The following is a 12,436-nucleotide window of genomic DNA, read 5'->3' as shown; positions in this document are numbered from 1 at the left end:
TAAAATTGAGTGGGAGGCTCCGGGAGGCCTACCTGCTGCGCTCCCATCTCCGGTCAACTTTACAGCGGTTGGGTGGGGGTGGGTGGGGGGGGGGAACGGCCCGCCCGAGGCTAATCAAGGCCCATAAGTCGCCACCTAACAGCCACTTAAGGGCCCTCGCCCTCCTCTACGGGTATTTTACCCACGGCACGCAAGCGTGCTGGGGACGTGAAAGGACGCCAGCCTTTCCGCGCGCTGGGTGGGGGCCATGGCAGTCGGGCCCAGGGTGCCCGATTGAGGGCCGCCTCCGCCTCTCAACCCATCCCCGGGACCCAAGATGACCCCCTCCCCCCAAACGACCACTCCAGCCTCACCAAGGCATGACCCATCTCCCTGGTGAGGCATGCCCAACTTACCTTCCCTCCTGGCTCCATATCGTCGGCTGGGCTGCAGTCCCAGCAGTGGCCACCGCTCCCAGTGGCGCTGCTGGGACTAAGAGCTGCAGGCCCGCTGATTTGCCGGCAGCTCACTGAGGTGGGACTTCCTCTCTCAAGTGGGTGAAAGTCCCGCCTCGAGACAATTAAAGCCCAGGGACCCGTAAAATGCGGGACAGATCCCCAGGCTAGGCGGAAGCAGATTTGCCACCGACCTTTTACGTCGGTGGCGAATTCCTGTCCACCTAAGGTAAAATCCAGCCCTGAATTTCTCCCTATTCGACTTGTGCCTTTTTCACTTCTGAGTTATCAGACCTGATCCCGGCTCTCTCCCACTCTGCTTTTCCTGGGCTCCAAGTCATCTTGTGACAGGGAGAAAGATAAAAGTGTTACAGTCGATTAATGTGAAAAGCCATTATGCACCCAACCAGTGCAACCAGGACAGCAAGTATTCAAGCTAAATTCTCCACCCCAGTATCTCTAATGAGTTTTGTCAAGTGTTTTAGTTGATTGCAGTGCTCATGCATAGGCTACAAATGCAGTAGGCTTTCATACTGACAACTGTTGCAAATTATCTCTCTCACTGTCACAAAATGAGCTGAGGAAGAGCATGAGAACATTGGGACAGCAAGCTTATCCCAGAATAGTTATAATATCTATATTCAGTAGTAGCTGGCACTACTTTCATATAACACAAAGTAACAATCAGAAAACAATGTTTCAAAATCTTTTACAAAATGTAGAATTAGTTTAAAAAAAAGATAACATTTCTACAAAGTGGCATGATCTTATGATCTCGCTGGGGCATTTGCTAGTGCTGTTGGGGAGGATTTAAACTAGAATGGCAGGAGGATGGGAACCTGATTGGGGAGACTGAGGAGGAGGAAACAAGGATAGAAACAAAAGACAGGAAACGAAAAGGCAAAAGTGGAAGGCATAGAAATCAAGGGCAAGAAACAAATAGGGCCATAGTGCAAAATAATGCTAAGATGACAAAGAATGTTAAAAAGACAAGACTAAAGGCATTGTGTCTCAATGCGTGGAGTATTCGCAATAAGTTAGGCAAATTAACCGTGCAAATTGATGTAAATAGATACGATATAGTTGCGATTATGGAGACATGGCTGCAGGGTGACCAAGGATGGGAACTGAACATCCAGGGGTATTCAATATTTAGGAAGGACAGGCAAAAAAGGAAAGGAGGTGGAGTAGCGTTGTTAGTAAAAGAGGAAATCAATACAATGGTGAGGAAGGATATTAGCTCAGAGAATCCTGATGTGGAATCTGTATGGGTGGAGCTAAGAAACACCAAGTTGCAGAAAACATTGGTGGAGGTTGTATATAGACCCCCAAACAGCAGTGGTGATGTCGAAGATGGCATTAAACAAGAAATTAGAGATGCATGCAATAAGGGTGCAACTGTAATTATGGGTGAGTTTAATCTACATATAGATTAGGCAAACCAAATTAGCAATAATACTGTAGAGGAGGAATTCATGGAGTGCGTACGTGATGGTTTTTTGGACCAATACGTTGAGGAACTAACTAGAGAACAGGCCATCCTAGACTGAGTATTGTGGAATGAGAAAGGATTAGTTATCAATCTCGTTGTGCGGGGTCCCTTGGGGAAGAGCGACCATAACATGATAGAATTCTTCATTAAGATGGAGAGTGAGAGCGTTGATTCCGAGACTAGGGTCCTGAATCTAAGTAAAGGAAACTATGAAGGTATGAGGCACGAGTTGGCTATGATAGATTGGGGAACATTACTTAAAGGGTTGACAGTGGATAGGCAATGGCTAGCATTTAAAGAGTGTATGGATGAATTACAACTATTGCTCATTCCAGTCTGGCGCAAAAATAAAACAGGAAGGGTGGCTCAACCATGGCTTACAAAAGAAATTAGGGATAGTATTAGATCCAAGGACGAGAAATATAAAATGGCCAGAACAAGCAGCAAAACTGAGGATTGGGAGCAGTTTAGAATTCAGCAAAGGAGGACAAAGGGGTTGATTAAGAAGGGGAAAACAGAGTATGAGAGTAAGCTTGCAGAGAACATAAAAACCGACTGTAAAAGCTTCTATAGATATGTGACGAGAAAAAGATTAGTGAAGACAAATGTGGGTCCCTTACAGTCAGAAACGGGGGAATTTACAAAGGGGAACAAAGAAATGGCAGACCAATTAAATACATACTTTCGTTCTGTCTTCACAAAGGAGGACACAAATTACCTCCCAGAAATGTTGGGGAACATAGGGTCTAGTGAGAACGAGGAACTGTATTAAATCAGTATTAGTAGGGAAATTGATGGGATTGAAGGCCGATAAATCCCCAGGGCCTGATAATCTACATCCCAGAGTACTTAAGGAAGTGGCCCTTGAAATAGTAGATGCATTGCTGGTCATTTTTCAAAATTCTTTAGACTTTGGAACAGTTCCAATGGATTGGAGGGTAGCTAATGTAACCCCACTATTTAAAAAAGGAGGCAGAGAGAAAACAGGGAATTATAGACCGGTTCGCCTGACATCAGTAGTGGGGAAAATGCTAGAGTCCATTATAAAAGATGTAACAGCAGAGCACTTGGAAAACAATGACATGATTGGGCAAAGTCAACATGGATTTATGAAGGGGAAATCAAGCTTGACATATCTACTGGAATTTTTTGATGATGTAACTAATAGGATAGGTAAGGGAGAACCAGTGGATCTGGTGTATTTGGACTTTCAGAAGGTTTTTGATAAGGTCCCACATAAGAGATTAGCATGCAAAGTTAAAGCACATGGGATTGGGGTAAAGTACTGAAATGGATAGAGAACTGGTTGGCAGACAGGAAACAAAGAGTAGGAATAAACGGGTCTTTTTCCGAGTGGCAGGCAGTGACTAGTGGGGTAGTGCAGGGATTGGTGTTAGGACCCCAGCAATTCACAATATCTATTAATGATATAGATGAGGGAATTAAATGCAATATATCCAAATTTGCAGATGACACAAAGCTGGGTGGGAGTGTGAGCTATGAGGAGGATGCAGAGAAGCTCCAGTGTGATTTGGACAGGTTGAGTGAGTGGGCAAATACATGGCAGATGCAGCATAATGTGGATAAATGTGAAGTTATCCACTTTGGTGGCAAAATCAGAAAGACAGATTATTATCTGAAAGGCGATAGATTGGGAAAGGGGGAGGTGCAGCAAGACCTGGGTGTCCTTGTGCACCAGTCGCTGAAAGTAAGCATGCAGGTACAGCAGGCAGTTAAGAAGGCAAATGGTATGTTGGCCTTCATAGCGAGAGGATTCAAGTACAGGAGCAAGGATGTCTTGATGCAATTATACAAGGCTTTGGTGAGACCACATCTGGAGGATTGTGTGCAGTTTTGGTCTCCTTATCTGAGGAAGGATGTTCTTGCTATGGAGGGAGTGCAGCGAAGGTTGACCAGACTGATTCCTGCTATGGCAGGTCTGACGTACGAAGAGAGATTGATCGATTGGGCTTGTTTTCGCTAGAGTTTAGAAGAATGAGGGGATCTCATAGAAACCTACAAAATTCTAACAGGACTGGACAGACTAGATGCAGGAAGGATGTTTCCGATGGCGGGGGAGTCCAGGCCCAGGGATCACAATCTGATAAGGGGTAAGCCATTTAGGACTGAGATGAGGAGGGATTTCTTCACCCAGAGAGTGGTGAACCTGTGGAATTCTCTACCACAGAAAGCAGTTGAGGCCAAATCATTAAATATATTCAAGAAAGAGTTAGATATAGTTCTTAGGGCTAATGGGATCAAGGGATACGGGGAGAAAGCGTTTGGACGATCAGTCATGATCGTTTTGAATGGTGGTGCAGGCTCGAAGGGCCTACTTCTGCTCCCATTTTCTTCTATGTTTTCTATAAATATATGAGCTATAAATTGTTGTCCTGATTGTGCTCAGAACCCTCCATCTCAGTTTGATTTGTTCCCAGTGCTTATTCTGGTGTTTCAGAATATTCCTTAAAATTTAGTGAGGATGTTACAAATCTGTGAAAATAAGTTTTAATTGAGCGAAAAGCAAATTTAAAATAGACATTGGGAAGAACTCCTTCACTCAAAGGGTGATAATCACTTTGAACTATTTGTCTGGCAGGATAGTGAAAGTAAGTACGTCAGAAATATTCAAATGTTGCTGGATTTTCTAATGGAAGAGCTGGGGTACTAAATGGATGAGCTTTAATGAGCTGAATGGGCCTTACTCTTTCTTACATATTTCCATTATGTAACTCTTCTCAATAGGTTCAAGTCCAACCCAGACAAATAGGATGAAACCTTTATCACCCTGACAGCTGTAATTGTTCAAACTGAGAGGTGAGGCAGTCCAAATCCAGTTCCCAGCATGAGTCCACATCACAAATTTGCACTCAAATCAGCACAAACTAGCACTACATCAGGCAGCTCACTCATGAAGGGCACAAGAATGGCTGATCTGGGAAATGAAAATGTCAACTGTGACAGGGGTTTCTCTTTGAAGCTGGTGGGGGTTAAGGCTTATTATTAAGGCAGGATAAAGGAAGATGATCTGCACTGATTGATGGTGGTTAGAAAATGTTAAAGAAAATGTTCTTTTCTCAGTATCAAAGTAACAAAGAAATACAAAAGGAAAACAAAATAACCACTGAGAAACTCTAGTAGAATAATGCACTGACTGACTGAGAGCCTCGATTCTTCACACTGATTGATTGCAATATTCTTTGTCGTCCTTCTAGAGTGTATCTATTTCTGGTACGACCAAATTAAGAACAAACTATAAATATTATAACAGTGCTGGAGGGTTTTTAAACTGTAAATGAAACACTTTGTCCCTTATTAAAGTAAAGATCTTTGATAACAATTTCAGTCTTTGGTACAGTGATCTGTTCTGGAATGATACCTATCAGGTTATTGCTTATGTTCTGATGCAAGCACTCAGACAGTAGCAGTGCAGTTTATTGTCTCCCTCAGAGATAGGGGATCATCAATCAATCTGATTTGGGAAGACCTACTAACCAGTTCTTCAAATTCCTTGAGATTAGGATTTAAGATTATTTAGAGGAAATAATTATGGGAAATGGAAGCAAATATATTTTTAAGTTGTAAAAATAATTTAAATGATTTCTGGTAAGACTGATTCGATGCTATTGTGTTCTCAGTGGTAAATGTATGGAAAATTAAATGGTGTTTCCCACACATGTGCTTCCTGTGAGGGATGCTCCTCACTCAGCTCCATCATGTACCTCCTGTGATTTTGGCTCAATCTCACTGCTAACAATCTTCTACCACGATTTTTCTTTTCAAAAACTCAAGACAGTAGGTTCGCGCTAAAGGTAACATCTTCATTTATTTTTATTCGAAGCAGAGGAAACATCACATTTTATTTTTATATTTTTATTTAGAGATACAGCACCGAAACAGGACCTTCGGCCCACCGAGTCTGTGCCGACCAACAACCACACATTTATACTAACCCTGCAGTAATCCCATATTCCCTACCACCTACCTATACTAGGGGCAATTTATAATGGCCAATTTACCTATCACCTGCAAGTCTTTGGCTGTGGGAGGAAACCGGAGCACCCGGCGAAAACCCATGTGGTCACAGGAAGAACTTGCAAACTGCACACAGGCAGTACCCAGGTCCCTGGAGCTGTGAGGCTGCAGTGCTAACCACTGCGCCACTGTGCCGCCCATGTAGATGCAGATATAAATAGGAGTTTGGACCAAGGAATTGGTTAAACACCAGAAGCCAGCTCCCCTTCTCCAAACACTAAAATTTCCAGTCATTTTCATTGCTCCTTTAATCTATTTTGGAAAATAATTCCTCTAGTCACAATGTGGAGCAACTTAAATGTAGTCATGAAGATTTCCTACATTTGTTCCTCGCCCCATTCCATGCTTGCTTTAAACTCCATTGGCAATTTCAGTACAAATAGCACAGAAAGGAAATCTTCTCAAACATATTTATTTGGAGTAAGTTGCTCCAAAAAGGGACAAAGATTTAACTTTAATTCTAATTCTAATTCTAATTCTAACTTGCAGCCTGATCCCTACTGATACTTTCAGAGCTTGTGGACAATAGTTGGTGTTAAAAAGAAAGGCTTGCCATTTGGGTCATTTTTCAAAATCAAACCCTGATAAATAATTAAAATCAAAAGAAACCTCCAGATGCTGGAAATCTGAAATTAAAACAGAAAATTCTGGAAACATTCAACAGATCACACAGTATCTGTACAAATAACAGATGACTAAATGTTTCAAGTGTACTTCCTTCACTTTGGGGACTCTTGTTGCCATTTTCCCTCATTTCACCCTCCATAGGTTTCAGCTAAACCCATCCTGCACAAAGTCCAACTCATCCATTATCCATGACCTCGCTGACCTATATGGCTCACACACCTCTACCGCCTCAAATTTAAAATTCTTCTCTTTATGTTGAAATCCCTTAATGGCCTCAATGTCCCCAATCTCCGTAACCTTCTCCAGTCCCACAATCTTCACAAAGTTATCTGTTGCTGGTCTCTTGTACATCTCCCCTCCCTTAGCCCAACCATTGGTAGTCATGCCTTTAGTTGCCTAGGCCCCACATTCTAAAATTCCCTGTTTAATCCCCTCCATCTCTCCCTCCTGTTTTAAGATCTTCCTTAATAACCACTTCTTTCCCAAGCTGAAGGTCACACCCCCCCTATCTTCTTCTAACTTGGCATTCATTTTTCTCCCTTGGCCTCTCTGAAGTGCCTTTGGACATGTTTTTGCATTGAAGGCACATTTTAATGCAAGTGGAAACAACAATGCACATATCATTTATAACATGCCCTGTACGATGTTTATGCAGTAAAGGCACATGAATATTTTCTCTTTTTTCAGTCTCCACGTTATGGGGAGCAAATTTTTAAGTTTTTAGCTGATACAGTCATGGATGATTTCTAAAGGGAGCCCGATGTATACATATAAATGTGTTTCTAAGTGGAAGAAGGCACAATTTCCTTGGCCTCTCAAGTATGTTGTTGAAGAGATGAAAAGAAATTTACTGCACACAGCAGCATGTATGCAATATTTAAACAAATGTATGCAATATTTAAACTGTAAATGAAATATGTTACTGCATACAGCAGCATATATGCAGCAATATTTAAGTATTAAGTGAATTTCATTCCAGTGCATTTTAAATCAATACAATTCTCTTCATCAAGTTGCAGGGTTCAGTAGGTCAATTTTTAAATTATATGTTTATGCTGTGTGTTACATCTGCTATCTTTAATTTCACAGTGCAAATGATCATTTTGCAGAGGAAAATACATATTGATCAGTCAATTTAAATATATTGATGTTGGTGTGTCAGAACTTTGCAGGTCTATTTTTGGGATGGTATCAAATATTCCACTTTCCTCTGGACATTGTCCCATTGTGACAGGTCAGTTAGTAATAAATTCTCAATACAGACAGTATTTTTGCAGCCATTAGAAACTACTGTAGCTGTAATTGGGGGATTGGGGGGGGAGTGGTGTGATGAGGATTGTTGATAACAGGACAGGTCCATAGATTTGTATTGTAGAAAATGCATGTGTTTCATATGTATTTTTTATGCTGCAACACAATAGAACTCAATCCCTGAACTATAATATAATGACAATTACTTGTGGCTATTCCAGCATGGCATTAATTGTAGAGAGCCCTCCATTTCTAATTAATAAATACAACTGTTTGAAAAAAAGTGTTTCATATTCACTTCCAAATAGGAATTTTCATCATGATTTGTTGTTGCACCATCCCACCTATGAAATACAGCAGAGGGTCCTGAACGGGGGCCTATAACTTGGGGCGGCGCAGTGGTTAGCACCGCAGCCTCACAGCTCCAGGGACCTGGGTTTGATTCTGGGTACTGTGGAGTTTGCAAGTTCTCCCTGTGACCACGTGGGTTTTCGCCGGGTGCTCCGGTTTCCTCCCACAGCCAAAGACTTGCAGGTTAATAGGTAAATTGGCCATTATAAATTGCCCCTAGTGTAGGTCGGTGGTGGGGAATATGGGATTGTTGCAGGGTTAGTATAAATGGGTGGTTGTTGGTCAGCACAGACTCGGTGGGCCGAAGGGCCTGTTTCAGTGCTGTATCAATAAATAAATAAACTTTCAAAAGAACACAGTAGCATAAAAAGTGCTGTGTCTGATTAAATATTTGTATCCAGGAAGGATCCAAAAGTCAAATCAGGTTGAATATGCCTCCAATCTGATGATAATTAAAATAAATTTGAGGGAAGTTATACAAGAAATGTATAGCTGGAAAGCAAGACCTTCGAATGGTGCAGAAAAAATTCATGGTATTTGTACATTGATGATCCAGCTCGCTTCTAGCATTGACAATTATATTTTTACACCTACCTGAAGATAATGATAAGCCCTTTCATGTGCCTTGGTATCTTGAAGCATTGAAGCTTTGTCTTGGCTCAGTCCTGAGCTAGGATAGGCCTCTCTGGCCTGGCTTACTGTCATAGTGGACCACATACTTCTTTTCATGTGTTGTGAATCAGCCAACATTGGCATAGCAGCACATGCTGAACATTTCCCCTCACTGCTGCTTTTTAGACTCTTCAGGGTCAGATCTCTGCAGGCACTTTCAATGGGTTCTGTACAGTACTGGGTGGCCTGTTCCATAGAGTGCCTACTGGCTCCAGCGGCCACCATATAACTGCTGTCACTGTCTAGGTTGTCGTCTGAGCTCCACCAACCAGTCATCTTAGCTCTGTGTTTAGAGTCTGATTTGCGTTCCTTGCTTTTGCTCCTCTTTGTTGACCTTGACTGGTGGTGGTGCTGGTGGTGTTGGTGGTGCTGATGGTGATGGTAGCTGTCCCCACCTCTTCCCTCCATCTTAGTACCATTTATGTTTCCCTTTGAAGGGGCTTCCAGAGAGTGAGACTTGGCAAAAAGCTTCTGCACGGAGTGAACCAGGTGCCGAATCCTGCTGGGACTCTCACTTCGCTGCTCAGCTGAACTTGCCCGTTGGTACTGAAGTGTGTGAAAGCCATCATGGTGGAGAGGCAACTGCTTCTCAAACTGGTCCAGCAGGTTGGCAGGTAGCCGATTGATCTTGCTGGCAGTGTGGGTGGCAGCCATGCAGTCGTCGCAAGATTCATACTGTGGATTATGGTGCATCCTAGGAAACGTACTGCTGGAGGACATCTGCTCAGTCAGGCTAATCGGCACTGCAGCACATTCAGAGGGTATGTTACTCCTGGACATGCAGTAGTGATGGTCCATCGAACAGGATTCTGTAGGACTAAGCATATAAGACTGCCTAGGGTCTTGGCTATGATGTAAATAATCATGGGAATGATCACAGTCCTCAGGCATACAGTGGCATGTGTGCGCAGAAGAGTGCTGTGACTGGCTACGACTTCCATTATATCCCTTCATTGTGTTAATACAGTACAGAGTCTGTCTTCATTCTTCAGGATAGTGCTGAATGTCTGGTCTTGTAATCTGTAAAAAAAATCAAAACCACTATTGAACATTTTTTAAAATTAGGAATGCAGTTCTTGAATCTTCAGAGAAAAAATACCAGTGTAAAGCAGCAAAATAAAACAGAAATTCATCAAAATGTTAAGCGATTTCAAGTTTAACAAACACACCTACACGATGGAATCTCAGGGGCCAAATTTAGTGAGCCACCCTCCTGGAGTACCCTCATTAACTCAGGCAGGTATCAAACGTAACAGCTCATGGTGTCCCAACCTGATTTGAGACTTCCTGCTTAGCTTTGTAATGGGTGGAGCCTTTGCCTGTTCCTTAAAAGACCACTGACGTAGAGGGGCAGGGGCTGCAGTCAGGATCTTCTATGTCCACTAGAACAAGTGGACAGAGCCTTGTCTCCTTAGATAGACAGCATCCTTCACAACGCAGCACTACCTCAGTGCTGCAATGAAGCATCAGCCTAGATTACCAACTCAGTCTGTAGTGGGGTTCAAATCCACAATCTACTGAGTCAGAGTCAAGAGTCTAATCAACTGTGCCAAGCTGAAACTTGGTCATTTGTACCCTGTCATTAAACATAACTGCTGTAGAGACAAAGCAGTAGATGTTTGTCTTTATTGCCGAATGATCATCGGGTGGGGTAATTACCTCGTCATTTATGGAACCTGTCTGATTTTCATGCCTTGAAAGCAATAGCCCACCAATTACCCTCCAAGCAGCAAAGACTAAAATCTACCCATAGCATCATCAACATTGGAGAATATTAGAAGTGAGATTTATTATCAAAATCTTTATCTTTCAGTGAGATAAATCAAAGTAGGTTACATTCTTAAATGAGAAAGTGTTTCAAATCAGGTCTGATAATGGCAAATACTTTACCACTGAGATGGTAGCATAGTGGGGTAATGTTACTGGATTAGTAATCCAGAGGCTGGGACTAATGCTTCAGAGACATGCAGCTGAATTCAGCCGAGTTGGCGGGGGTCCCGACACCGGGCAGAAAAGGTGAGGGGAAGCCCAGGTCAGCCCTTCGGAGTAGAGGCCTGCTCAGGCAAGGAAAAAAAGAACCCGTACCGAACCCGACGCGGACACAAGCCCGACCCGGTCCAAATCCCTCCGATTTTGCCCCGAGCCTGACACGACCATCCCTTTACTTACCTTCCGACTGGGAAGCTCCACGAAGCTGCAGCACATACGCAATGACGTCATAGTGACGTCACTCGCTCACTGCGCAGACTCAGTTTTGTCCCGGACTCTCAGCTCAGGTAAGTTATTTTAATGTCAAATCTTACCGGCAGAGCACCTACCGTGTGCATCCGGCCCGACCCAACCCGACCCGACTCGACCTGGACTCGGCCCGATCCGACCCCAGCATGTCGTCGGGTCCTGTCAGGTTCGGGTCGGGTAGCAGGCCTCTACTTCAGAGCCCCCTGACGCAATTCAGCGGCGCTCTTGCAATTAACTGCCTGTGCCCGGGTCCCCAGCCCTTTAAGGATAGGGATCCCGCTTCCCAGAGCTGTCAGCCAATCAGAGGACTGGCAGCTCAGTAGTATCGACAGTGCCACTGGGAATGGTGGCCATTGCTGGTACTATACTGGGCCTGAGACCAGTCCCAGTGCTGGAGCCCCGGACCCACGTGAGGCGAGATCTCCGGGGCCAATCCGGCAGGCCCTGGTGATGTGGGGTTAGGGTGGACATTGAAGGCAGAGTGGGTGGGGGGAGGTGTTAACTGAAGGGAGGCCTTTGCTGCCGGGGGTCCTTCATGGGCCACAGATTGCCCATGGAAGAGGCCACTTCCCCCCACAAGCCTGCAGGGAGACCTCCTTGTTTCACTGGACATCCTCCCCATTTGGCGGACGATCCCCCACCCCCGCATCCCAACCCCACCCTGGCGCTGGTTTAATTCCAGCTACTGTTTGGCCACTTAAGGGCCTTAATTGGCCTCTGGGTGGATAGGTCGTCTTTGGCCTTTCCCACCCCAGTGTGATGGGAAGGCGTCGGGTCCTCTGCCCTCCACCTTCTTCCACAATTATATGGACCCCCTGCACCTCCTACCCTGTCTCTCGGGGGCCCATTAAATTCTACCCTTGAGTTCAAATCCCACCAAAGCAACTGCAGGAATTCAAATTCGATCAATTAATAAAATCTTGAATAATATCCTGGTCTCATTAAAAATCATCATGAAACTCCCAGATTGTTGTAAAAATTCATTTGGTTCATTAATGTCCTTCAGGGGAGGAAATCTGCCATCCCTACCCGGTCTGGCCTACATGTGACCTCTGACCCACAGCAACGTTATTGACTCTTAACTTACCCTTGACCCTCTGAAATGGCCTAGCAAGCCGCTCTACTGTATGAAACCGCTACAGAAAAGCTGAATAAGAATAACACCGGATGGACAACCCAGCAGCGACTGAGGCACCAGAAATGGCAAAGGCATGCCCTAAAAGGTCCTCCTCACTAACATCTGGGGACCAGTGCCAAAATTTGGACAGCTGTCTCACAAACTAGTCACGCAACAACTCACTGAATTGTGCCATACAGCCAATGTCCCAGACTCTTC

General features: G+C 44.1%; 1 protein-coding gene across 1 annotated transcript in view; it reads right to left on the bottom strand.

The window, feature by feature from the left end:
• LOC137346948 (disks large-associated protein 2-like) overlaps nucleotides 1-9,816 on the bottom strand; it is a 117,883-nt gene extending 108,067 nt beyond the window's left edge. The window contains exon 1 of the mRNA XM_068010899.1: nucleotides 8,785-9,816. Within this exon, the coding sequence (XP_067867000.1) occupies nucleotides 8,785-9,816 (1,032 nt within the window). The remainder of the gene's footprint in view (nucleotides 1-8,784) is intronic.
• Nucleotides 9,817-12,436: the final 2,620 nt, after the last annotated feature.

This window comes from Heterodontus francisci, chromosome 31 (genome assembly GCF_036365525.1).
Source record: "Heterodontus francisci isolate sHetFra1 chromosome 31, sHetFra1.hap1, whole genome shotgun sequence".
In the NCBI taxonomy this organism is placed as follows: domain Eukaryota; kingdom Metazoa; phylum Chordata; class Chondrichthyes; order Heterodontiformes; family Heterodontidae; genus Heterodontus; species Heterodontus francisci.
This window is presented reverse-complemented; position numbering and strand designations above follow the sequence as displayed.